The 27,961-nt window shown below is 41.6% G+C and overlaps 3 protein-coding genes across 13 annotated transcripts in view; 1 reads left to right on the plus strand and 2 right to left on the minus strand.

The window, feature by feature from the left end:
- LOC139530887 (inositol-tetrakisphosphate 1-kinase-like) overlaps window positions 1-5,938 on the plus strand; it is a 64,236-nt gene extending 58,298 nt beyond the window's left edge. For all 8 annotated transcript variants that reach the window (XM_071327667.1, XM_071327669.1, XM_071327668.1 and 5 more), the window contains 2 exons: window positions 2,396-2,558; window positions 3,125-5,938. In XM_071327667.1, coding sequence (XP_071183768.1) covers window positions 2,396-2,558; window positions 3,125-3,459 — 498 coding nt within the window. In that variant the 3' untranslated portion in view covers window positions 3,460-5,938. The remainder of the gene's footprint in view (window positions 1-2,395; window positions 2,559-3,124) is intronic.
- Window positions 5,939-6,119: 181 nt separating this feature from the next.
- Window positions 6,120-16,719, minus strand: LOC139530885 (serine/threonine-protein kinase PLK4-like). 2 transcript variants are annotated; one of them, XM_071327661.1, is made up of 14 exons: window positions 16,505-16,719; window positions 15,393-15,488; window positions 14,865-14,960; window positions 14,324-14,438; window positions 13,205-14,192; window positions 13,028-13,119; window positions 12,579-12,901; window positions 12,359-12,463; window positions 12,144-12,246; window positions 11,882-12,031; window positions 11,503-11,731; window positions 7,138-7,231; window positions 6,751-7,001; window positions 6,120-6,554 (listed from the first exon to the last, which is right to left on the minus strand). In XM_071327661.1, exons 1-14 carry the CDS (start codon window positions 16,532-16,534, stop codon window positions 6,455-6,457), a joined length of 2,772 nt encoding a protein of 923 aa, XP_071183762.1. In that variant the 5' UTR covers window positions 16,535-16,719; the 3' UTR covers window positions 6,120-6,454. The 2 variants fall into 2 exon arrangements, with proteins under 2 accessions (XP_071183762.1, XP_071183761.1); XM_071327660.1 differs by lacking the exon at window positions 16,505-16,719 and adding an exon at window positions 15,682-15,980.
- Window positions 16,720-17,753: 1,034 nt separating this feature from the next.
- On the minus strand, window positions 17,754-27,932 carry LOC139530886 (heat shock 70 kDa protein 4L-like). Of its 3 annotated transcripts, none has more exons than XM_071327662.1 (20): window positions 27,541-27,932; window positions 26,060-26,117; window positions 25,780-25,920; window positions 25,059-25,181; window positions 24,800-24,899; window positions 24,205-24,338; window positions 23,856-24,100; window positions 23,676-23,752; window positions 23,396-23,547; window positions 23,141-23,247; window positions 22,859-22,992; window positions 22,089-22,285; window positions 21,809-21,859; window positions 20,905-20,979; window positions 20,646-20,789; window positions 20,092-20,217; window positions 19,854-19,961; window positions 19,490-19,609; window positions 18,750-18,911; window positions 17,754-18,629 (listed from the first exon to the last, which is right to left on the minus strand). In XM_071327662.1, the coding sequence occupies exons 1-20, from the start codon at window positions 27,645-27,647 to the stop codon at window positions 18,447-18,449; spliced, it is 2,544 nt and encodes an 847-aa protein (XP_071183763.1). In that variant the 5' UTR covers window positions 27,648-27,932; the 3' UTR covers window positions 17,754-18,446. The 3 variants fall into 3 exon arrangements, with proteins under 3 accessions (XP_071183763.1, XP_071183765.1, XP_071183764.1); XM_071327664.1 differs by lacking the exon at window positions 27,541-27,932 and adding an exon at window positions 27,422-27,447; XM_071327663.1 differs by lacking the exon at window positions 21,809-21,859 and having other exon boundaries at window positions 27,541-27,931.
- Between the last annotated feature and the right edge of the window lie 29 nt (window positions 27,933-27,961).

Genomic DNA, 27,961 nt, shown 5'->3' on the forward strand with positions numbered 1-27,961 from the left:
CAGGTCGGTGTCCACCGCGCGCCCGACGCATCTGGAAAAGAGTTCCTACCTACACGTGTTTTTGTTTTATAGGGGCTGTGATTGCGCAATCGATACCATTCAAATCGTCATCACGTAAAGGCATCCAGGGGAAGACGTAAGCAGTGTCCGTATCCTGATAGCGTTCACAGTGGCCTTTAAACTGACTCCAGATCAGGGGCCAAAATGTGTGAAATCTGACTCCATGTCAGGGAAATTGCTGTAGAATGAGTTCTGTTCCACTCAGAGACAAAATTCCAACGCCTATAGAAACTAGATAGTGTTTTCTATCCAATAATAGTAATAATATGCATATTGTACGAGCAACAATTTAGTAGGAAGCCGTTTAATCTGTAATGCAATTATGCTAATGAGAAAACAGCACCCCCTGTAGTCGCAAGAAGTTAATGCAACCGCTGTGTTAGATTTTTAAAATTAACGTTACTCGACATTCAGCGTGCGTTACAGCGAGACCATGCCTAAATCAATGGCGGACTAATAATTTTACATCTTTCCACAGATATACGAATTAACATCATAAATAGCTCTTACTTTTGGATGATCTTCCATCAGAATCTTGGGCAAGTGGTCCTTTGTCCAGAACAATCGTCTTTTGGTTGAAAGATGTCCTCTACTCCTGTAGAAATTAGCTGCTAACGCCGATGTACCGGAGAGGTGCCCAACTCGTGATAACGCCTGACAAAGAAACTCCAGAAAATCGCAATAAACTGCTATAAGTCGGTTTAAATTAACTACCTTATGAAGTTTTTAAGACAAAAAAACAAATTAAATCAGAGCCGGAGATATAGAACTGCTAAACCGAAAGCTTTTGAAGACGCCATGCCGGTCTCCCTCATGCGTCAGGCGCCTCGTCGAAAAGGTCGGTACTTCCGTTCCAAGAGGTTTTATACTCCCCCAGATGGTGCTATCCGCTCCATTCAAAGTCTCACCGCTTACTGACATCTAGGGGAAGGCGTATGCAGTGCATGTAGCCCCATAGCTTATAAGGGAATTTATAAACCGACCCTGGAACAGAGACCTCAATTTCAGAAATCTCACTTCTTGACAGGAAGTGAGCTGTAGAATGAGTTCTGTTTCACTCAGAGAAATAATTCAAACGGTTTTAGAAACTAGAGAGTGTTTTCTATCCAATAGTAATAATAATATGCATATTGTACGAGCAAAAATTGAGTACGAGGCAGTTTAATCTGGGAACGAAAAATCTTCAAAGTGTAAACAGCACCCCCTATTGAGAAAAGGTTTTAACCTTTATTTAACTAGGCAAGTCAGTTAATAACAAAATCTTATTTACAATCACGGCCTAGGAACAGTGGGTTAACTGCCTTGTTCAGTGGTAGAACGACAGATTTTTACCTTGTCAGCTCGGGGATTCGATCATAGCAACCTTTCGGTTGCTAGATCATGTGCCTTTTACCAAGGAGTGGCTTCCATCTGGCCACTGTACCATAAAGGCCTGATTTGGTGGAGTGCTGTAGAGATGGGAGAACCTTCTAGAAGGACAACCATCTCCACAGAGGAACTCTTGAGCACTGTCAGTGACCATCGGGATCTTGGCCACCTCCCTACCCAAGGCCCTTCTCCCCCGATTGCTCAGGGCGGCCAGCTCTAAGAAGAGTCTTGGTGGTTCCAAACTTCCTCCATTTTAAGAATGATGGAGGCCACTGTGTTCTTGGGGACCTTCAATGCTACAGACATTTTTTAGTACCCTTCCCAACATCTGTGCCTCGACACAATCCTGTCTCGAAGCTCTTCCTTCAACCTCATGGCTTGGTTTTTGCTCTGACATGCACTGTCAACTGTGGGACCTTATATAGACAACCTTTCCAAATCATGTCCAATCTGCTGCACCTTGTCAGCTATCCCCGAGCTGAAAAGGTAAAAATCTGTCGTTCTACCACTGAACAAGGCAGTTAACCAACTGTTCCTAGGCCGTCATTGTAAATAAGAATTTGTTATTAACTGACTTGCCTAGTTAAATAAAGGTTCAATAAATCATGTCCAATCAATTGAATTTACTACAGGTGAAACATCTCAAGGATGATCAATGGAAACAGGATGCACCTGAGCTCAGTTTCGAGTCTCATGGCTAAGGATCTGAATACTTATGTAAATGTAATATTTCTGTTTTTTATAAATCTATAAAAATCAGTTTTCGCTTTGTCATTATGGGGTATTGTGTGTACATTGAGGGCGAAAAAATTATTTGATCAATTTTGGAATAAGGCTGTAATGTAACAATGTGAAAAAAGTGCAGGGGTCTGAATACAATGTATTTCTATGTGTTAAGCCAAACCTCAGTGTGTTATTGAATGCCCTTAGTACAGTATACTCAGACTTAGTTTTCTTCCTACCACAGAGGGACAACGTGGAGGGGGTCTCCCAGCCACCCAGTGATGATGTCATCAGAGAGTTGTCCAGGTCCTTGCGACAGGAGTTGGGCGTGTCCTTGTTTGGCATTGACGTCATCATCAACAACCTTACGGGCCAACACGCCGTCATCGACATCAATTCATTCCCTGGTGAGTGGTTTGTTCCTCTGTCGTAGGGGATAGGAGTCGATATGGGTTTGTGTGTTTATCTTTAGTCTAAGATGGATGGCCATTTATACCACCCGTCCACCTGTGTAGGCGTACGACAGTTTTACAATCTCTACCAGTTAGTAATTTCAAATCTTTGAGAGATTGCTCTTAGGGATCAATATAGTCTAATGGTCTGATTGACATGGTCTTGCTTGGAGACAGAGCCGAGGCATCAGCAGTGTTAAATGAGAATTGAGCACGTTCTGAGGCGAGTCTAGCATGCCTTTCTCTTGACTAGGGCTGTTGTCACTATGGTAACACTGTTCTTGGGTTGCGCGCTGTTGCCACCTCTGACGGTTGGAGTGTGAGGAGAATGGTAGTGAGCAAATCCCTCAGAAACATTCACCCTCAGTGCCTCAACGACTAAAGCTAGGCACTCAAAATAGAAGAAATAAGTATTTTCACTCATTTTACCTGGACTGTTACCATCAGTTTCCCACTGTATTGAAGATGGGATATAAGCATCAGTCAGCCATGTCTCATGGCTCGTCCTCGTCTGTCTCCAGGTTACGAGGGTGTCCCAGAGTTCTTCAACGACCTCCTGACCCACATCACCAGTGTGCTCCAAGCTAACTCCGCTGACAGCCCCCCAACCAGCGGGCAGCCCAAAGGTCTGGAATTCAGCGCTATGGTATCCACAGCCCCCAGCCTAACCCCAACCCCTGGCTCCCCAGGCTGCTGCAGCATGCTGGGGAAGGAGGCCAGCAGCAGTCCCTGGATCGTGGAGGGGGATGGGAACCTGAAGGGCGCCCGCCAGAGACTGGGCTGTAACTCAGCCATGTCCCCCAACTTCCAGCAACACTGTGTTTCCACAATAGCCACCAAGGCTTCCTCCCAATGACTGCCCTCCTCTTCCACCTTAGCCCCCACCCTGTTCTAACCTCGAACAAAAACAGATGAGGATTATAATGGTGACAATAATTAATAATGGTCATAATTATGACATTAATTATAATATATCTATAATCAAAACCCAACTTTTTTCTATGTAGATATTGATGATGGTGATTGGTTGTAGATGTTTTTCTCTGCCTTTAGATGTTTTGTTTAATAAGACTTACAGTACTGTAATGTGAACTTTTGGGATCTCTGCTTAATTGCTGATTTTAATCAAGTGGTCCACATGAGATGGTTAGTGGAATGACCTTGTCTGAACTTTTGTCTACAGCAGTGAAGGAAAAAGGCAATTTAACATCCTACGCACTCACTTTTCCAGCATCGAAATTCACCAGTGATGTCTTTATTTTGATGTTTACCACTCTGTCATATAGTGGAGAAGGGATAAAAAGTTTGTTTTATTGTCACATACACTGGATAGGTGCGGTGAAATGTGTTGTCTGGGTACTATAACACTCATCCACAGGTTTGGAGCAGCTGGCACGCAGATCAACTGACTTAAAGAACCCACTCTATCATTTCCAAAATCACAAGCAAGTCATTGGGGTCTTGGTTGACATTAGATAAGATGAAATTGAACGCTGGTTGCTTTGTGTGCCATTTAATTAACAATGTGCTTTCTCTCTAGTGCAAGGCTCTTGTCATGTGAATTTCATAGTCTTCACAACAGCAGAAACAAAATAGATATTAATATCAAGATGCAGTACATGTAGCACGAAAGGCTGAAAATACCTGCATAAACCTTTTAATCACACCTCATATAAATGTTTGTCAGCTGAAAAATAAATATTTGATCGTGTGACCAAGTTTAATGTGGAATAATGTTTATAAAAGCCTTTGAGTGTTTGTCAGATGTGGCTGAGGTTTATACAGGTGTTTTATGTGACTACAAACCAGTCCATTTCCTTGCCTCTCATAACTTGAGTTGCGTTGCTCCAGCACTGCTGGAAGATGAGGATCACATTCCTTTTTGTATGTGGGTGTTTTCAAAAAGTATTCCAGCATTCTTTAGTGAAAAATGACTTTTATGGAATTGAAATGAATCGGCATGCTGAACTCTAGTTCCCTCTCCCTCCATTACTACTCATTCAAAACTCAATTCAACCTCTGGGCCTCTAATACAGTTTTCAATTGGTATTGTGTACAGAAAACGAACTCTTACTCCACAAATTTCTAATTGAATGATATAGTATATATATATTTAGCCAACTAAATCAACACACATTATTTTTGTGACCATGAAATGAATGTCTTGATTACAATGCTAAGGATTCTTTATACTCTGTCTTATTGACAAGACATAATTTTAAGCAGACTGCTGGTACCTACTAAGCAGTGAAACACCATCTAGTCAGCGCGGTGCACTCTTATATAGCCGGTAACGACAGTCTCCAAACTCCCTGTAAGCATCAGCTGCTGTTATTCTGAGGTGTCACAATATGTTTAAAAAATATAAAAAAATTAATTTTCTCCCAATGTTCATGGTGAGATCCTTATTTAAAAACTTATATTTTGGTCATGGGGGAGTATTTTTATATAGTGGAGAAGAGCGAGTGACGATTCGAACAACAAAGGGATTTTTTTTGTCAGATGAGTAGTGAGATGGTGGTTTGGCAAATTAAATTATCTTCAAGACCAAGCTTACAGTTGTCACTGTCTTCACCCTTAGCATCCAGTTGAAGTGCATGGAAAAGAGTGCAGGGCTGCCAACTCTATGTAAAAAGAATAGGGTGTTTTAAGCACTGCTTCATCTCAGGCTCTTAATTCTGGAGGAACAAGCATCAGCATATAGAATAAGTAGGCTGGCACACTGAATTGACAAGCTTTATCAGAGGTTACTTAGCCCCAATGGCCAGGTGACAGTGACTGACCATCTAGTGTAGTCATTCAACCTGCTGCCCTCCAGAACAAGAGTTGAGTAGCAGTGGTCCTAAAGCCTTCCCTATTGAAGGACACATCCTCAACCCTTTGTGGGTGAAGTGATCAAGGAGAGAATGTCTTAACCAAGCCATGCCCAGTATGTTGTGGAAACACTGCCATCTCTACATCTCTATACTGTGTGTTCTGCATCTAAATGGGAAATAAAAAATGACCCCTACTTACTACCTTGATCATTTCTCCCACCCTGAGTCATTGTGCTCTCCACTTCCACCTGAATGTTTACTTGGAAATGTTATATATAAATAATACACATGCATAATTTTTTTTTTTTTAAGTTCTCGAAAGAAAAAACATTAATACACAATGTGACTTTATTATATGCCTAAACCAACAGGGCAAAAAAGAAATCTGAAAAATAACTTAAGTCAAGTAATTTCTAAAAAACCTTGTGAGATAAATTGCTATTACTGTTCTAATGCTTAAGTCCAGAATAACAGATCATGTATATTCTTGGGAAAAGTAATTAAATTCATTCCCCCAAAGTTGTGTATTGTGTTTCTCACGGTAAGCCTCATGCATCTGTTCTGTATATTGATACCATACGTAAGGTATGCAAACAACCACTCATCCTTTAAATGTTAAAGTTTTTGCTGGAAACATTTACTTTTACCCATTTATGCTGTTGTGAAGGTGATATGAACAAAAGACCCTTGAACACCAACGTGCGACTGAACTCTACCCAGCCTGCAGATGTTTATTGCTTCAGTTTTTATGCATCTGACATTTCATGTAGATGATGGTTTGACAACTGACAATATAGAAAATACAAGTTTACACACACAAACTATTTCAACAAGATGCTGTACAACATGGGTACTTCATAAAATATATTCATAATTTGTCATCTGTACATAGAAAATAAACATATTTACAAGCACACTTGAAAGAGGTATGTAATGTCATAGTATAAAGCCTATGAAAGTTTCTCCTCCCTGCAACATCATTGCTGCACAGGGACGTGTCAATATAACAGCAAGGGGGCAATGCTGAGGTTTGATTCAGCGGCGTGCTGCTGGACTGGCCAACAGACCCAGGATGGTGGAGAGACAGTGCAGCTTCTCCTTCACAAGCTCTGGCAACTTCTCATTCTCCTTGTACCTGGAGCAACAAAAGTAGGAACATGTCAGCAAAAAGGGTTTGACAACTACCATTCCTCAAATACAGAAAACCATCTTTTACATCTGAAAATTATCAAAAATGACAAAGATGGACATTGACATAGCACTATCAAACAGTGGTAAAGCCATGTGTCAGTTATTCTATTTATTAAATGTGCTGTGTACGTGTTCAGTACCTGGTGGTCCGTCCCTCTGGGGACGTGTAGATAATACAGGAAACCCCTGCCTGCACCACCAGCTGGGAGCCATCGTTGAACTGCACCCACACCTCTCCACTGGTCAGCTGTGAGGCCCAACCAATATTTGGCACAAAGACAGACTTGAGGACTTTCCCTGCGTTGGCCGTGTGGTCTTGTTTGACTGACAGCGGAGAGCAGTTTTTGTTCACACTGGCTGAGGTGATGTCAGACTCTTCATAGGAGAACCTCTGAAGATTGGACAAGATAAATAAAATAAAGTTCAAAAACAATAACACCAGAAATATCTTACAATTCCTCCATAGAAATGGATGGAATAAATAGCTTAGATCATACAATGTGACATGTTGCGTGGGAGAAACTCACAGAGGGAGTGAAACATGGGGGCTGGGGCAGTGATGCCACATCAGCAGTGGCAGGCTGGGACGAGGGGCAGGAGGAGTCTGGGTTGGCAGGTCTCCTGGGAGGGACAAACAGTTTAGCAAGATTAGTGACACAAGGACCGGCTGACATACACTACTGTTCAAAAGTTTGGGGGCACTTAGAAATTTCCTTGTTTTTGAAAGATAAGCACATGTTTGTCTATTAAAATAACATCAAATTGACCAGAAATACAGTGTGGACATTACTATTGTAGCTGGAAACGGCTGATTTTTTATGGAATATCTACATAGGCCTACAGAGGCCCATTATCAGCAACCATCACTCCTGTGTTCCAATGGCACGTTGTGTTAGCTAATCCAAGTTTAGCATTTTAAAAGGCTAATTGATCATTAGAAAGCCCTTTTGCAATTATGTTAGCACAGCTGAAAACTGTTGTCCTGATTAAAGAAGCAATAAAACTGGTATTCTTTAAACTAGTTGAGTATCTGGAGCATCAGCATTTGTGGGTTCGATTACAGGCTCAAAATGTCCAGAAACAAAGACCTTTCTTCTGCAACTCGTCAGTATTCTTGTTCTGAGAAATGAAAGCTATTTCACCAGTACAAGTTTGGTCACACCTACTGATTCAAGGGTTTTTCTTTATTTTTACTATATTGTAGAACAATAGTGAAGACATCAAAACTATGAAATAACACATATGGAATCATGTAGTAACCAAAAAAGTGCTAAACAAATCTAAATATATTTTGTATTTGAGATTCTTCAAAGTAGCCACTCTTTGCCATGAAAGCTATGCACTCTTGGCATTCTCTCAAGCAGCTTCATGAGGAATGCTTTTCCAACTGTCTTGAACTGTCTTGAAGGAGTTCCCACATCTGCTGAGCACTTGTTGCATGCAACTCATCCCAAACCATCTCAATTGGGATGAGGTCAAGTGATTGTGGAAGCCAAGTCATCTGATGCAGCACTCTCCTTGGTCAAATAGCCCTTGCACAGCCTGGAGGTGTGTTTTGGGTCATTGTCCTGTTGAAAAACAAATGATAGTCCCACTAAGCGCAAACCAGATGAGGTGGCGTATTGCTGCAGAATGATGTGGTAGCCATGCTGGTTAAGTGTGCCTTGAATCCTAAATAAATCAGACAGTGTCAACAGCAAAGCACCCCCACACCACCTCCTCCATGCTTCACGGTGGGAACCACACATGCGGAGATCATCCATTCACCTACTCTGCGTCTCACAAAGACATGGCGGTTGGAACCAAAAATCTCAAATTATTACTCATCAGACCAAAGAACAGATTTCCACTGGTCTAATGTCCATTGCTCGTGTTTCTTGGCCCAAGCAAATCTATTTCTGATTGGGTCCTTTAGTAGTGGTTTCTTTGCAGCAATTCAACTATGAAAGGCCTGATTCACGCAGTCTCCTCTGAACAGTTGATGGTGAGATGTGTCTATTACTTGAACTCTGAAGCATTTATTCGGGCTGTAATCTGAGGCTGGTAACTCTAATGAACTTATCCTCTACAGCCATGTAACTCTGGGTCTTCCTTTCCTGTGGCGGTCCTCGTGAGAGCCAGTTTCATTATAGTGCTTGATGGTTTTTGCAACTGCACTTGAAGAAACTTTCAATGTTCTTGACATTTTCAGCATTGACAGACCTTCATGTCTTAAAGTAATGATAAAGAGAAATGACAGTTTACCTATTTGAGCTGTTCTTGCTATAATATGGACTTGGTCTTTTACAAAATAGGGCTATCTTCTGTATACCACCCCTGCCTTGTCACAACAAAACTGATTGGCTCAAACGCATTAAGGAAATAAATTCTACAAATTAACTTTTAACAAAGCACACCTGTTAATTGAAAAACATTCCAGGAGACCTCATGAAGCTGGTTGAGAGAATGCAAAGAGTGTGCAAAGCTGTCATCAAGGCAAAGGGTAGCTACTTTGAAGAATCTCAAATATGTTTTGATTTGTTTATCACTTTTTTGGTTACTACATGATTCCATGTGTTACTTCATAGTTGTGTCGTCTATTATTCTACAATGTAGAAAATAGTAAAAATAAAGAAAAACCTTTGAATGAGTATGTGTGTCCAAACATTTAACTGGTACTGTATGCATGCATACACACACATATATATATTAGACAAATAAAAGTGTACAAAATAGCCTCTATTAGTCGAGGCATGGACTCTACAAGGTGTCGAAAGCATTCCACTGGGATGCTGGCCCATGTTGACTCCAATGCTTCCCACAGTTGTGTCAAGTTGGCTGGATGTTTTTTGGGTGGTGGACCATTCTTGATACACCCAGGAATCTGTTGACTGTGAAAAACCCAGTAGCGTTGCAGTTCTTGACACACTCAAACCAGTGTCCCTGGCACCCGCTATCACACCCTGTTCAAAGGCACTTTAATCTTTTGTCTTGCCCATTCACCCTCAATGGCACACATACACAATCCATGTCTCAAGGCTTAAAAATCCTTATTTAACCTGTCTCCTTCCCTTCATCTACACTGATTGAAGTGGATTTAACAGGTGACATCAATAAGGGATCATAGCCTGCACCTGTCAGTCTGTCATGGAAAGAGCAGGTGTTCCTAATGTTTTGTACACTCAGTGTAAATAACTGAAATAGTAACTTTCAGCATTCTGCAAGATGGTACTTTATTTAAGACAGTGGAGGCTTCTCAGGGGAGGAAGGGGAGGACCATCCTCAGTGAATTTCATAAAAATGTAAACTGTAAACTTTTTCAAATTATACTTTTTAAATAAAACTATACTAAATATAATCACGTCACCAAATATCAAATACATTTTTAGGTGTCACATGCGCCGAATACAAGAGGTGTAGACCTTACTGTGAAATGCTTACTTACAAGCCCTTATTAACCAACAATGCAGTTCAAGAAAGAGTTAAGAAAATATTTACTAAATAAACTAAAGTTAAAACCTGAAATGTTTATTAAAAAGTAACAAGAAAATTACAAAACAACTGACTAGCTAGCACTGCAGTGTATAAAATGTGGTGAGTAGTTGACTCAGAGAGAGAAAGACAATAGTTTAACAATTCATTTCTTCCAAAATGAAGGAGAAGCAAGAGAGAAATAGAGTGTCATTTTTTTTCTGTTCCACTTAGTTAGTACATGCAGCTAATGGAACACCCTGCTCAAACAGAGAGATGCTAGCTGGCTATGACTTTCCAACACAACACTGCAACTCTTCCAAGTCAAGGTAAGCTTTTGGTTTGACTAATTTATTGCCTCCGGGGCCCGACAGTGTAAATGCTTACTGACTGACTGTACACTAACATTACTGCATGATTGTAGCAGGTTTACTAACCTGCTACAATCGTGCTCTTGGTTCTATTAGCTATGCTGACTATGATGTTACTTTAGCTAAAATGGTGACAACGATGTAGGCTGTGTGTACCGGTTTGGAAAGGTTTTTTCGCCTGGTCACATACAGCTGATGTATTGTGCATTGAAGTCCACAAGTGAAGGAATACAACATGTGTTATAAGAGTGAACTGTTTACACATGATCAGCGACTATTTACATTGACCCCCCCCATTTGTTTTGTACACTGCTGCTACTCGCTGTTTATTATCTATGCATAGTCACTTCACCCCTACCTACATTTACAAATTACCTCAACTAACCTGTACCCCCGCACACTAACGGCGTACTGGTACCCCCTGTATACAGCCTCGTATTGTTATTTTGTGTTACTTTTTAGTTTATTTGGTAAATATTTTCTTAGCTCTTCTTGAACTGCACTGTTGGTAAAGTGCTTGTAAGTAAGCATTTCCGGCTAAGGTCTACACTTGTATTCGGGCGCATGTGACAAATAAAGTTGATTTGATTCATTCCGCCGATTCAGTTAACTTTTTTTAAACGGAAGCAAACATTAAAACAGGGATAAACATACCTTGTTTGCAACTGTTGGACTAATGATTACACCCTATATCAGTTAGATGCAGGCCAGAGTGTGCAAGGCGGTATTGAATGTCACTGTCTGTTACCTCAAATTTGTCTCTCGACCTGTCCACCTACGCTGTAAACTTTCAATCATCGGCTAGGTTGTAGCAACCTTATGATGGGTATGGGGAAAATAAGAGTATCATGTAGTAGCCTAAACATATCGCTGTTACATTGAACTGGTTGAATGGAATATGAATGACAGTCATCCAATATGCTGTAATAGAAATAAGGCCAAGCTCATGAAAGAAAAAACATCCTCCCTCATCTTAAACGACACTGACCCCCACTGATATAAGTGCTTCCAAACATGACAATTTACAGCATTAACACTGACAACAGACACAGTCATGGCTCTCACACTCACCTGCCGATGGTGATGGGGAAGAAGGGCGTGCTCTTGGCACTGTGCTGCTCTTCTGCAGTGATTGCCGCCTCTAGAGAAAGACACATGCTGTGGCCCTCGTCAGACAGCTCCACATACAGCCTGCTCTCTGGGCTGAGGCCACTCAGACCCACCTCCCCTTTCACTGTGTACGACTTCCCACTCTTCTCCACCACCCGGACCAGCTCCGACGTCTTGTGGATCTTTGCTCCTGTCACAGCACAGAGGGGAACTACAGGTCAGGATGATTTAGTTTAACAGTGTGCAACAATAACATTTCAATATCAGAGAAGGACAATAGATCTTATCCTTCAAGTTCATGATGTTTCATATAACTGATGCTTTGTAAAATGGTCCTCACCATCGTAGAAGCACACCTCCAGGTCTGCATTGGGGGAGTTCTCCATCAGCATACACTTAGCAGACTTGGTATAGAGGGTAACTTTGGGAGTCTTGGATTTCACCAGGAGCACAAACTTGGAGGCATACTGGTATTTCCTCCAGTACTTCTCTATTGAAGAGAAGCAGAAAACAAAGGTTCATTGAAATCAGATTTCCAACATATGTATACAATTATTTTTACTCATGTAACAGAGACTTCACTGTCTGGTATTGAGGTGTACCTGGTAAGTCCTCATAGCTGCAGATCAAGATGTCCTCGGGAGGAGCAGGGGGGCGCTCTAGTACAGGAAAACCCTTCCCCTCATTGGGCTGGTAAATAGTGACCTACAGGTGCATGGTCAAAGGTTGAAATGAGTGTTTTGCCATTATTTTACTGACAGAGACCATGATATATCCTCGCTGAAGGATATGAAGTTTTGTTATTCCTGAAACTCACCATCAAACCATCACAGGATATCCTAAGAACCTCTTTGACCCTCTCCTGGGGGCCCTGGCCCTTGAGAAGCTCCATACACACCTCTCCTGTATCAAGAATGCTCACCTGGGGAGAAAGAGACAGAAACCACAGCTGTAGAGAGGGCAGGCATAGCCCCGTCATTGAAAGCAGATCAGGTGAATAGAGACAGGGGGATAACTAGGGGCTTTGTCTGTCTTACCACAGCGATTTTAGTCTTCTGTCTGATGGGTTTCAGTCTGGAGGCACACAGGGGAGGGAGCACATTTCTCAGGGACTTCTCCTTTGCTATACTTGGTTTGGGTTTAGACAGACTCTGCAGCTCTCCCCCATGTACTCGTTGCCCATTCTCCCAGTAGGACTCAGTGTTTGAGGGGTGGTGCTGGTTGTGGTTGCGGTGAGAACTGGTCCCTCTGCCTGCTGGTTTGTCACTCCAGTAGTTGTGTACACCTAGAGGCTCCCTGCTGCTATGGAAACTGCCACTGCTGCTGTGAGCGCTGACATCCGTGGGCCTCGGAAACGGGCCTGGGGAGTCAGGGGGAACAAACACTGTTAAGCTCATGTATGAAAATCTTTATTTTTGAACTTTTAAATCTTTCCATTGGGATGTAAGATTAAGATACAGCAAAGAAAAGAGTAGGTGTAATATACCTTCTTTACTGAACCAATTTTGTACACCTTCTGACTCTTCTAACTGCAGGTTTAGTGGACGTGGTGGTTGTGTGGAATATGAACATCCTGAGCTGAGAACATACATGCATCAGTTAGACAGACATTTTAATATAAATCACATTCTATTAATTACAGCACACTGGTGTCACATCTTACCTGGCTGTCTGTTTGACAGGCGGCGATGGGAGCTTTCCATGTTCTGCGACGGGTTGTGGAGTGTCCTTGTAGCTGGAGGACATGGGAAAGGCCAGTCTCCCTGACACAGTCAGCATCTCCTCAGAGTGGCACCTCTCCAGCTCTGCCTGCCCCATCCCCTGGACTGGAGTGACAGAGGAGCTAGACCGGTCTGAGGAGTGAGCCCTTCGTAGGTACCTGGAGTGGGGCCGTCCACTCTTCCCACCCAGTGCAGCTCTGCTCCTGCCTACTCTGTCTGAGTGCTGCTGCTGCCACTGCTCAACCCCATCAAAGCAGGCGTTGCTGGGCGGCCGGGGCAGTGTAGGGATAGGCATCATGCGATTGGGCAAGGCAGGTCCCATCACACGCCTGGCTCTCCTCTGGAGACTGCTGCTGCTGCTGCTGCCGGACGTGGACGAGGTGCAGGCTGTGGAGATGGTGGCGATGCCGCTGTCCATGGAGCCTGGCTCCCCCAGGCTCCGCTCCTTGATTCTGGCCAGCAGGCTTTGGGTCATGAAGGGGTGCTCCAGCACAGCAGACAGGCTGGGCCGTTGCGCAGGGTCCTTCCTCAGCAGCTGATGGATCAGGTCCTGGGCCTCCTGGGACACATGGCTGGGCATGTTATACTCCCCCAGAACCACCTTGTTGAGGGTGTGCTTCACCGTGTCTGTGTCAAACGGGGGCCGGCCCATCAGGAAGGCGTAGAACATGCAGCCCAGAGACCAGACATCAGACTCCAGGCCGTGGGCACTGTGGGTGGCCACCTCTGGGGAGATGTAGTTGGGTGTGCCACACATGGTGAAGTGCTTCTCGCTGGGGAGCTTCAGCTTGGTGGCCAGGCCAAAGTCAGCTATTTTAAGGTTCATACTGCCCGACAGCAGCATGTTGGACAAGGTCAGGTCCCGATGCATGATGCCATGTGTATGCAAGTACAGCATACCTTTCACTATTTGATGCATGAAGTGCCTTGCTGTAACGTGAAGAAAAAAAAGTTAAACTGTTATAAAAGGAAACGAGGCAAAGTGTCAAAACATGTTAACGTAGCTTCATATCATGTTAAGAAATGTATCTGTTTAACTCTCAGGTTAAAAAAAGACTCACCTTCACCCTCTGAGAAGGGCATCTTCCTATCTTTCAGGTATCGACTCATCTCTCCATTATGGCACATCTCCAACACCAAGTACACATAATTACTGTCTTCAAAGTAGGTGTACAGCTGCAAAAGAGTAAAATGACAGGCCAAAATGTTATCAGGGTTCATGGCACAGTACCACCTTGTGGACTGGCTGCGCCACTATGTAAAATGTTTGATAATTTAAGGCCAGACACCACACCTTATTATTCTATACATTTTTGCTCTAGATGGCAGGAAATGGCAGTATTCAAAAAAGCTAAACTGTCTGAGTCTACACCCCACCTGTACTCAGCAGCACCACATTTAGAAAATCATTGGGAGAACCCTGGGGTTAAATGCAGTCATGTAAATTAGTAAATAAGACCTTATTAAAGAATCACCAATTTCAGCACTACAATGATCACATGCCATAAATAAGACCTTATTAAAGAATCACCAATTTCAGCACTACAATGATCACATGTCCAACATAAGATTGGACATGTTACGACTACGAAACATGCTTACCTCTAGTATTGACGGATGCTTCAATCGACACTGAATCTCCACTTCGTTACTCACACGCTTGACCATACCAGATTTGTGCATGGCTTTTTTGTCAATCTGCACAGAGAGGGAGATAATTAGTGCATGTTTTGTGGCTTTAGTCTTGTGGCTAAGAGCCGATCGAACTTCCACAAAGAAACGATGAGATCTATACAGAGACAGAACAGACTGTCTAGACACCCAACAGTCCACATAGTGGTGGTGAAAATCACCACCTCCACACCACTTGGTAGTGAGAGGATTTTTATTTTACCTTTATTTAACTAGTCAGTTAAGATTAAATTCTTATTTTCAATGACAGCCTAGTGGGTTAGGCTGTCAACATTTCCACACTTGTGATTTGTCTGCTTGCACTTGACAATAAACACTTTGTAGTGATGAGCTCTTACTTTATGGTATTAATGTTTGTGTTTTGTGGTTCCCTGGGGAGCAACACTATAAAAGTACTGGGATGCAGACTGTATAGCAATTTAGAAAAATTGTTCTTACCATTTTGATCGCCACCTCCAAGCCAGTGTTAACTGACTTTGCCCGGTAAACACACGCAAAGGAGCCCTTACCAAGGAGCGTGTGAACTTTGAAGTCCTGATAAAGAGAATTAACAAATGTTTTCACAAAATGAAATACAGAATTCCAAAGTCAATAACATAATATTTACATTACAACAAATATGACTAGAATATGTCCTATAGCTAGGCCTATGTCCTAAAAATATGTCCTAGATGTGCCTGTCAGCTGTTTATATATATATATATATATAAAATTACTGACATGATACCTCAATCTGTAACTCCCCAGCTGTAGATAAGATATTCTCCTCATCTTCACTGACTTTGCATTTAGTTGTCAGGTTTTGAAAGAAATAACGAATAACTTTGTCGAACATCTTCCCTCTGACATGTATGATGTAACTGGCTAGACAGCCAGTGAGTAGTACACCACCACAACAACTGTACCAGGCATTTGGTCGTCAGGGAAGCTACAGACTGGCTACCAAACATTGCCAACTATAAAACCATCAAACAAACGTTGCACCCGTCTTTGCCATATGGCCTTGAATTATCCCGGCTCTCTTCCCGCTAATGAAGAAGGCGTTGTGGTCCCAATCACCTGGCAACAATAAACCGGTGCCATAAGTCGCGGGGGAGCACCACCGGTGGAGGCTGCTGAAGGGAGGACGGCTCATATGGCTGGAACGGAGTAAATGGAATGGCATCATTTTGATAACGTTCCACTCCAGCCATTCCCACGAGCCTGTCCTCCCCAATTAAAGTGCCACCAACCTCCTGTGTGGGAGGCATGTCTCAAGAGTCAACAACTTGGCTGCAACACCGCTAGGTTTAGCCATCAGCTAACGTCACTCTTCTGCATTGCCGACTACGAACTGTGCAAAGTTGGTAACGTTTGTAGACAACTACAGTAGCTAAGTTAGTTTGCTATTTAGCTAACTAAACAGCGTCGGAGTAGCTAGTTCTTGCAACTTCAGCGAGCTAAAATAATTTGTACTAGACTAGCTAAATTAGCTAGCTACAGTAATAAATTAGCCACGCGTTAGCTAGCTAACGTACACAGTAGTACAGTAACGTTAGCGGACAACTCACCTCGATTTTATTACCGATTGAAACACTCATCTTGCTTCTCGTGTCTTCCCAATCGATACAAAAGTATTATTCAATACATGTTCAACCAGGTTAATTTATCCGCGGCCGTAAACGACCTTTGATAAAAACAAATGAATGTTGCTATTTTATTCCACTCCAAAACTTTTGCATTTCTTCCATTTTGAAAATATCCGCCCGTTACACTCGTGGTCACGTGACTATACACGTCATATTGCAACAAGCAAAAGTAGCCACATTCCCTTCGAAGTCCCTCGATTAATCCAGTTGACTCTCCAATAGGACACCTTTGTTTCTCCTTGCTCCCTCAGAACAACAGATCTATACATGCTTTATTTCAAAAGGATATTGTATCCATTCCTTATGTCACAACTTACTGGAATACATTTGTCAATATCTGTTGGGAAAAAGTCTGGTTATTATCACACAAATACATGCTTGTTAACAAGGTCAAAGAGGTCTACTTATCCATAAGTATTACCCTGCGAATCATTACCTGAAGACACTCAAAAAAGACATTAACATTAACTGTACTTTTTGTGTTGAGCATCCAGAAACAGTTTTGCATGTATTTTGGCATTGTCTACATGTAAAGAAATTATGGAAAGATATTCATAGTTTTATCATTGTAAATATTCTTGATGACTCTAGTTTTTTTTATGGGAGAATGTGCTGCTCGGTTTCCTTAACTATAAAAAGGATCAAGAAAAACAATTTTACCTCAAAACTAATTGTCCTAATTGCAAAAATGTCATATTCATAAATGTAAATTCACTAAAAAAACACTCTTCCGTGTTTTCTATTAGGATTTCGAGCAGTACATTAAGACCATTCTACATTCTTCTAATAAAAAAGCTGTTAAAACAATCAATATGTGTGCATCTTTTAAGGTCTTTGTATAATCTGTAATTTGTTGTACCCCCTAGCAAATGTTATCATTGTCTGTTTGTATACTTCTTGTATGTATACTGTTTTTTCTCAAAAAATATATATATTAAAAAAATAAAACCTTCACTTCGAGGGCTGCTCGAGCTAAAAGAGCCTATCAGGAACAAAAAGCACTAGATGCATTGAATAAAATAACATCCTCTTTATGTAGTAACATCCTCTAGAGACTTGACTTATTAGAGTTTTGTAGCATAATAGTCTTAAATAAGATGAGGATACTTTGAATACACATCTTTAGCACTTTAGTCAATTACATTTCGATCAATAATGAAATAACACAATGTTTGTCTAAAGACAAAATAATGCATTTATTACTTGCCGTTTTAAAATCTCATGATTCAAATATGGAAATGCATGAAAACAAGTAAAAGAATAGGCAGCACCTTGCTCTCTTGTCTTGCTACTTGACAGTTGTGGTGTGTCACCCATTTCAACACTAGGAATGTATCCTATACACAACTATATGCACTGGCCAGTTTAAATTACTAAAATAATATTTACAGAATCTAGACATACAGACATCTTTTCAAATTAATATATTAAATACAAATATATATAATATGTATTATTGCATACACAGTTTACTAATAGTTTAATCAGCCTTAGCGTTTGTTCAGACAGTAATTCTACTTATGTTCCACTACAAGGTTATGTGCAATAAGAGTCACCTTAGAGATCTGCTTATGGGACTTTTGAAATGCAAACACGTATGGTTTAGAAAAACAACTTTTGGGAGAGCCTGCATTGTTTTAATCTATCTAATCTTACAGTTAATGACTATATATGGTCTTGTCTAACCACTCAAGAAGGAGGTAAAAATCAAACAGGGGGACTCTAAATACAAATGCACAAAACAGCCCACTGAGTGGTGGTGGACATGGAAAAATGGTTCCTTGATATACTATGTATGTTTGGGTAGACCTGCTCTGATGGGAGCTAGAGTAATGGCAGCAGAGCTTGTTTGGCAGAGAGGGGCTCAGTCAATCTCCATCTCTCCTGAGGGAGGCTTTGTCTGGTTGCTTCCCTTTGCCTCTCCCTTCCCGTCAGCTCCTTGCCTTGGGCCGTTATGGGCCCCGTTGCTCTTGTAGTTCTCCTCTGACACATCCTCTGCTTTGGGCTTCGGCCGGTTGACCACTGGGTTGCATACTTCATCCAGTTCCTAAAGTATAGGTATATGTGGGAGATAGGAACATGCAGTATTATTAAAAAGATAAGTAACTGGTGACGATGTGCCAATAGCATGTCATATGGTTGAATCATACCCTCTTATCACACACACCTGTATTTTGGAAATTATGTCTGCTACTTTGACTACTGGGCCCTGGGCGATTGTGAGTTGGCTCTGGGCGTTCATCTTGCTGTTCATCCAGCCCATGCTTTCATTTACACACTTCTCCACGTTGCTCATCTCCTCAGCATTCAGATGCTGGTAACGTTCATCCTGAGTGTAGATAGGAAACAAAACAATTAGAGCTAGAACACCTCTATCTCATTAAGTAAATTACCTCATCTATGCCCTCACAAAATAATGAATTAATCTAAATTTCACAGATTGTTTATTACATACATCCTGGGTTAAACCCAGAAACATATTAAGTCCTAGAACAGACAGTGTCACAATTGCTCATAAAATTACTATGACATTGACCTAACCAGGTTTGAAAAGTGTGTACAGGCCACACACGACTGATGAAACTAAACAAATAAAATGGGAGTGTACTGAAAATGGAAAAGGTAATACAGGGAAAGCAATTAGCACAATCCCAACAGAGCAGTGGTGTAGTAGTTCACAGAGAAAAAGGGGCATTGTAAATGGTCTCAGCATAATTTCACTGCATCTCACACTGAGCTTTAGTGATTGGTGGTTCAATCATAGAAATAGAGCAGGTTCAATGTTTCTAAAGTAGGAGATAACAAGCACGCAATAACATGATAATGCCTTTTCTGACATCAGTGCAATCCAGAAAAACAAAAAGATTGCAAAGATGAAAGGATGCTGAAAAGTATTCCAGTTTTTACCTTCTGTTTGTAAAGCTCCACAGCCTTCATATAGAGTTGGATCTTCTTGCCCATTTCTTCAAATGCTCTCGGCCTGTCCTCCTGCTCCCTGTGCCTGTCCTGAATGGGCTGGCCAAACCTCTGGAAAAGGACATCAGTCAAATCATATCAGTCAAGTCACACAAAAAAATGCTGAGTCACGTACCCAAACCTTCAAACGGAGGTTAATGTTTTCAAATGGAGATGACACTGTTCACCTAAATGAACCAAAAAACATTTGTTTATTATTCACGTATCTTGCTCCTGATTTCAGAACTGACATAATAGCAGATGGGTGCAGGCAGAGGCTGGATATAAAAGTCCTTTATGCTAAATGAACACTAACCTTGAGATCTTCCAGCTTATCCACATAGACCTGTTTGTCTTGGTCCTCTCCCTCCTCATAAAGCCAGTTCTCTGTGTCTTCGAGCATCATTGTCAGACGATTACTGTCCTTTTTGGAAGGTGAGAAAGGCCAAAACAGGTATCAGCAAACACATGATGTATTGCAAAGACTTGTTATTTGTTCAATGTGGCAATATTTATTTATTAGTTCGAAGAAATATGTTAATCTAGGTTCTTACCTCCTCAGTGGTGTACTTCTCATAGATGCCACACAGTTTGTCCCGCAGGTCGTACACATACTCCTCCACAGCATTCTTAGCATCATTCCTCTCTTTCTCCAGCTTGTCCTGGACGATCATCTGGCTCTGAAGTACCGATAGAGAAAAGGAGGGAGCGACAGAGGGAGTCACGTGTGCTGAGAGCCAAAATCAGCCTTCCGCCTCCTCTAATACCCACTCCCAGGCAGCTCAATGGAATCCAGCCACACAAAAATATAGGACACAGTGAGGTACATCATCTGCCACAGTTTTGTAGAAGTGTACAACATAGGTCAATCATGAATGAGACAACTAATGCAGAACTTGCTGTTACATTTCCAAAGGTGGTTCAGATTCTTAACCTTCATACAGAAACCTTTCCTACTCATGTTTTATGTCTTTGAACTAAACAAGGCAGGTAAGTTTTACTTTACAATAAGGTTTCCTTAGGGTCAAAGTTTTTTCCCCAGTCGAAGCGACCAGCATTACAATGAGAATATGACTCAGCTGCTGGGGTGGCCTTACGAGTGACTCACCTCATACTCCACAAAGTCATTGAGGACCCCCCTGTCCAGCTGTCTGATGATGTTGGCCAGGATGGGAAGGTCAGTGCTTTTCACTTTGACTTTGGGCTTGCTTCCCCCTGCTGCTGGGTCCTGCTTCTCATCAGGGACTCTCTCCTTTGTTGGGAAATTAAACAAATACATCAGTTCCAACTCTTATATTGATTCTCAGTGTTTCACAAGACATAAAAGTTTAAATGTAATTATAGTTTCTTATTATGAATGTATTCACCTTACTGCAGGAACTGACATCCTCATTCTGCTGGTCCCCCTGGCCTTGACTCTCCTGGTCCACCTGCATTTTAGTCTGAGACAGTAGGACCCTCTCACAGCAACATCACCTGAATCTTACAATCAACTCTTGGCTGCTCTACTTACAGTAGGTTTGACTCATGGACCACCTTAGTAGTGTAATTCATTATGTTACACCTATGTCTATCTAAACCAGCTTACTTCAAACTGCACACCCCTCCTGTTAAAGTAACTGTGCAGTGTTTCCAGATTTCTATGAAATATGACCTATAATTAATTACAATATGAGTGAAATAGTTTTCCTTCCAAAATATGGTAATTAAGTAAGTTAAAAAGCTGCTTTTCTGTGTTGGAATGGTGTGTTTGAGATAAACTCCACCTAAAACTTCTCCAATTTATACTTTGGCCACAAATACGAGTCAACAACGTTATTTGGGTATGAGTTAACAGAATATGATTTTCACTGGACAGTTGCTTTAATCTAATCAAAATCTCTACTGTTCAGAGATGCCAATTAGAATGTTATGATCTGTATGAGTAACACATTCAAATACACTGACATATTGATAATATCAAAGGAGTGGAGGAGGATTTTTTTTGTAGCAGACACAGGTACAGCACAGCCTGTGAAGGATAGAGCTATGAAGATGTGGAAAGTATATTCATCTTAATAGCTATTCCACTGGCTTCATGTATCATCTGGCGTCACACACTGCCAAGCCTGGTTATACAAACACACCCGTTCTCTCAGGCTCAATGTGATGAACCTTAGTGAGACCAGTGCTCCACAGATGAGACCAGCATTGGACTTCACCTCGCAGAGGGTGAAGTGGAGTATGAAAAGGGATTGGAGTGAGGGCTAATCACACACAGTGACCACAAACCTCCTCCATATAGTTAAAGGTGTCATCTTCAATGAGAGGAATGTGGTGCAGCTTCAAGAGCCAGGAATAGAGAGAAAATGGGCTGGAGTGAAAATAATCACATAGAGAAAGACATGAAGTCAAATCAGTGCTTTAAGTCTTAGACCTAAGACATTCAAATGGAAAGATTAAACAACAGCTTCTTTGTCGCTCTGAAATCTTAAAATAGTGTGAAGTGGCTGAATAACGAACTTCACAAATGTGAAATTCAGGTGAATCTTCTCACTCCCTTCTCTCTTACCTGGTCCTCTGGCCTTCCTTCATTCTGCACAGTGGGTTCCATGTCCATCTGAACATCCTCTCCTTCACCCTTCTGCTTCTCGATCAGGGAGGCACTGGAAACACTGAAGATGCCATGCACGTTGACACGCACTTTGACCTTCACTTTGGAGCTCTCTCCATCAGGCTGGGGAACCACATTCTGAACAGAAAAACGCCCTGATAAAGCAAGAGAGAAAGGGATGGAGGGAGAGAGACGTTCAAATGTCACACCTGATGGAGTCACAAGAAATGACACAAACACACTGGAGAATTGACATGTCCATCAGAGACAGGGGAAAGAGGATGAGGTCTGACTAGCTAGTAATTGCACTTCTTTCAAACTGAAATCCCATCTGCGACACCCCCTTATAATGCACACACTCACACACACAGCTCGGCTCTGTAAATGACTCCTGTGACTCATAGGGACGCAGTGTTTGTTCCATGGGAGATTAAGCCTGAGTCCTAATTACCAGCCAGGTGGGAGACCCCCACTATAGAGTTTAAATGTTCATCATCAGGCTGGCCACCAGGGAACACTTGCAGATGGCCATTACAGACATATAGGAGCTGAATTCCATAGAGCACACTGCTCTGTCTTGTAAGGGGATCTCAAGGCAGAATAGCAAAGTGCCATCCGGGTGTTACAGCTAAATATTTTATGTTCAGTGAGACCACCTTCCAATTCCTTGAACAGGTACATTAAAGATGGAAGAACTGCAGAGGCCTGAGTTGAATAAGCAGGTGTACCTATCCTGATGTCCGGGTAAGGCAGCTCCTGTGGGAGGCTGTAGAATGCTTCCAAGTCAAAGGGCTCCTTCTTGTGGAAGGTAATGACTTTGGAGAAGGGTGCTGCATGGTTCTTACTGTACACCTCACATTCTCTGTAGAACAGACAGTGGGTTTGAATGAGGACAAGACAAACACAGAGGGAAACACTGAGTTGTAATGTCTGCTCATCTTACTATAAACAACACTGCACCTACAGACGCATGTTTCTTTCTATAGAGCCAGCTGAGTAGGTGCCCTTACCCAACTCCATCTTCTGTGGGGGACTTCCAACGCAGGGTGATGGGAAAGGGAACCACATCAGTGATAGAGAATTCACGCACCTTAAACGCTGGGGACATAATTGCACACTACACACACACATACATAAACAAACACACAACCAAACAAGGACACAAACACAAACACACAATCACATTGTTACACACTGAATATTACAGCAAATCATATACAATTGATGGCTGAAGTTTCCATCTCTGTAAGAGGATAGGGGAGTACCTGAAGAGCACAGCCACGTGCCACAGCCTCATCTGCATTGAGTGTGGTGCTGACATCTTTGCCAAAGAACTTGGAGATCTTCTCTTTAATGGAAGGGATCCTGGTGGCTCCTCCTACCACCTCCACTGCATAGATCTCATCCCGGCTCAGCTCTGACACAAAACACAAACACACAGAGAGGGTAAAATAATGCATGTTCTGGTTACTGTTGAATTATCATTTACTGTCACCACGGATGTTCATCTACTAAATCAAATTCGATTTGATAAAAATGACATACTTGATTGTTCCATAACTGCTTTCAATGGTGCCTCTACTCTCATCAAAAAGGGTGCACACAGTTCTTCAAACTGGACTCTGAAAATTAAAAGGAAGGGGAAAAGTGGAATTATCATTAATGCATACAAATCTCTAAGACTATAGGAAGCTAAACGAAGGGGTCACAAATCGATATGTGTACCTGTTCATCTTGCCTGTCACATCAATGTCATTCATGAAGCACTCGATGTTAATGGGAAGGTCAGAGCAATTGGCGCTCATCAACTTCTTCAGTTTCTCACATTCCTGAGACAGCCGCAGAATAGCCCTGGGGTTCTCCCTCACGTTGAGCTTGTACCTTGCCTTGAATTCCTCGCAGAAGTTATCCACAAGTGCCTCATCAAAGTTACGCCCACCCAGGTAGGGGTCAAAGGCTGTTGCCAGGACCTGGTTAATTGACCAGACAGTTAGGGGTTAAATATGGAAGAAATAATGAAAAAGAAGGGTGAAAAATAGTGATAGGCTTCAGTACTTTAGGAAGAAAAATCCACCTTGAGTTTGCCTTTGTTAAAGGCTGATATGGAGACCTGGAATGATGAATGTCCCAGGTCCACGAACACCACATTGCGTGGCTTCTCTTCAGGGGTGGGCAGGTCCTGTTTGTAGATCCCATAAGCCAGGGCCACTGCCATTTAGAAACAACAATATGAGACACTCTAATGAATAACACTACACCACTGCAGGAATAAGAGCATCTTAGTGGATGGAAATGAATATAAGTAATGTATGTGTTATAAGGTCATTCTGGTCCCCTAAACCTAATATCACAAAATATGATTATATGTTTGTGTAGCTTAAAGGCCTACACATTGTAGATTAAAGGCCTACACAGGCCTACACATCCAACAAGGGGCTTTTCAAATGCCCTCTGTGAATATCAGTGCCTGCTGATTAAGGGGAGAAAACTAAGACTTGCAAAACTGCAGTCTCTAGGGAACCCCAGCCTATTTTGGGATAATGGTATTCCCTAATCAAATAAAGTTGTTGGTAGAAATAAAAAATGTGTTGTGAAACAATTAAATACACATTAATGCTTTAGGCAACTAGAATCAATAAATCTAAAGACACTCTGTGGGAATCACTGACCTGCCGTGGTGTCATTGATCAGACGCAGACAGTTCAACCCTGCAATTTGGGTGGCATCCATCACAGACCTCCTCTCTGCATCGGTGAAAAAACTTGGGACCTATGAAACAAAACTCTTGTTAGAAAATAATAAACTTGAAATAAGATGGAAATATTTGTATGGTTAGTTTCATGGTATATTCACATGTGCAGTAGCTATATTGTTATTATGTTGACTAGATCCATTTTCAGTGTATTGCAATATATTGTTGTAACTCACAGAGATCACACAGTCCACAACTGGCTTCTTGAGGGCGCTCTCCGAAGTTTCCTTCAGCTTGGTCAGCAGCATTGCTGTTACCTGCTCAATTGTGAATACTTTGTCCTCATCCAGGTAACGCACCTATGAATGGGACACAGTTTTAATTTAGGCCATTTAGACCAGTGGTTCCCAAACTGTGGTGTCGGCAGGGGGTGTGAGGGGGTCCCCCCGCCAAAAAAAAAAAATAATAATAAGGAACTCGGTCTGGCTTTCAACTTACTCTTGAAAGATGTAATAATAAATTCACACGGTGCAATTTCAAAATTGGGTGGTGCATCATCAGTTTTCCTCTTGTCATGTCAGTCATTGCATACCTTAGAGAGCTATTTAGAAATGAGCTACTCAGAAATGTACAGATCAACTAGCCCATGTCGGCTTATGTTTCTAAGCTAAGTTTTTCAGCTCTTGGATTTTATGGTGATGTTTGAGTCACTCAATATCGCATGAATACACATTAGACATGGCAAAATGTATAGAACTGCAAGAAAATTAGCTTTAAAACTGCAAAATTATCTTCTTTGTAGGTCAAATACAGTAGAAAATACAAACAATTGAGCAAAATAACAATGGTACTGTACATAGTGACAATGGACCATGGGGTGATGGAGCTAAAGAGAACACAATATAAATGGAGTGCAGTGAAAAGGGAACCGAGTGGAAATGTGTACAGTGGTGTTACCTTGATTCCAGTGTTGCCACTGGCCAGCTTGTGCAAGCTGTAAGGCAACTTGGGTTTCTCCCCCTGGACATATGGGTCATCGAACGCTCTGCCATGGAACTTCTTGAAGCCATGGACTGTGTTTTTGAAGTTTGTTATAATCTGAAATAAAACGTTGTTTTTTTACTTACATGTGATTTGATCCTGACCAATTTGATAATTTCCCAAAAAGTATTTATCTGCGAAATTACATTTGCACAGTACTAGTACTATAAAATCTATTCTCATTTGATTATCTTACTTGACCCTTGGCTGCATTTCCAATGGTGCGGTTTTTGGAGGCCAGAGACACCCAAGCCCTGGGGAACCAAAACAAAATAAATACATACAAAATTTGCTATAGGCCTAATGGTTGATGGTAGGCTACAAGATAGATTGACATAGAAAGAAGAATACCAGTTTAGAAAGATGGAGGTTGAAAATCTGAAGATTATTAAGGGAATTTCACAAGGGAGTCTGTGAAAGTATTATGAATTAGGGCAGTAAGACAGAAAAGTTCACCTTCAAATATTTAAAATAGTAGCCTGTTCTCTGGGCAGCCGAACGAGTAGAGCAAAGACCGTGAGTAAAGTAGAGAATACCGCACATGCGCAGAAGCTTCAGACCTTTTGGGAAGAGGATTCCGAAGAATTCCTGCTCATTAATAATATCACTTTCTTAACTAATTTAACTGATACACTTCCGGCATCAGCTCATTGTGTTGCTGACAAAGAGTGATCCAGGTTTTTCTATGCATAGAAAAAAATGCCTGCAGTTGCTCTGTCATTTTAGTTATTTGGAAATTGTAGTTATTTGCAAGAGCAGGCTGTAATAAAACCCAGGTCATTACATTCCCTCTCACTGAGAGTATTGGTGCATCTTGCACAGTGGCATGTTAGGAGGAGCAGGTGGAATCTTGCAGTTTCGAGAGGAATTCGTGTCAACTAAACTTTAGGCCATACCCGTGTATTCACAGTCACCTCTTCCAATGTCATAACGTGTGTATGATAGTCACATTCACATAGGCTTACAAGCAGCCAATCTAGAGCCTATATTTATCTTTGTTCAAATGATTCTGTCCACATGGGAATTTGTCGTACTGTATGTCTGAGAGCAAAAATGTACAACAGTCAAGTCCCAGCAAATGCAATGATGATCGCAAGAAATAAAATGCGATATAGCCTACATTTGGTTGACACTCAACGCATGGGCCTGCTTTGAAACAACATATCTTATTTCAAAAATAGAGTAATGTAAACATATTCATTAAAACAACGATAAGACATGAGATATAGAAAGAAATCAACAACAACATTCTAATACTGAACAATTTGGTCATATTTGGGCGTAGGCTATCGCCAAGCCTTAAAAATCATGTCTTAGAACAGGATAGGATAGAAAAGTGTAAGATAAGACCAAAAATTCCATATACGTATACGATTTCAATTATTAAGTCATATGGTAAAATTAACATGTAACAAAGACTTCTGAGAATGGAGACGACGTTATAACGTTGTAATACGCAAAGCTGAAAATATACCAATCAATAGGCTACGCATGTACATGGAAGAAAAAATACTATCCAATGTAATGTCATCCTCCAATGTAAGATATTCATAATTACACATGAAACATCCATCGTGGAAGCATTTGATCACTACGCCATCAGGTAGGCTAGAGCGCGCATCCAGTCGCAAACATTGCGCACAGTCACATTCTATATAGTGTCAATGATATACTTACGGCGTACATCTGTCACTGTATTCATTGGCAATGGTTTCAATGCCGCCGCTTCTGGCAACAGCGATGTAACAATTTTGGAAACCCACATCAATACCTACTACTGACATAATGAACGTAGCTGTTAGCTTGCGCTATTCTACGTAACGACTGACAATTGACACCTATCCGATTAGAAAAATAAAATACTCCACTATGCGTGACTGTAGGCTATTTTAAATTATGCCTTTCGTTTTCAGCATCTATTTTAGAGTTAGTTCACACAGTGCTGACTCAATTACTAGCTGTTATGTAAAACAAACTGTTTATAGTCAACTCATTCAACCTAATCCCAGTGAGCCAGGATGTCCACAGGATTCTCTCAGCCTCTATATGGCTACAGTACCATCCGGCAATCCAAGCAAACATGCGCAATTGTAAAGAT

Source organism: Salvelinus alpinus, chromosome 9 (genome assembly GCF_045679555.1).
Source record: "Salvelinus alpinus chromosome 9, SLU_Salpinus.1, whole genome shotgun sequence".
NCBI classification, from domain to species: domain Eukaryota; kingdom Metazoa; phylum Chordata; class Actinopteri; order Salmoniformes; family Salmonidae; genus Salvelinus; species Salvelinus alpinus.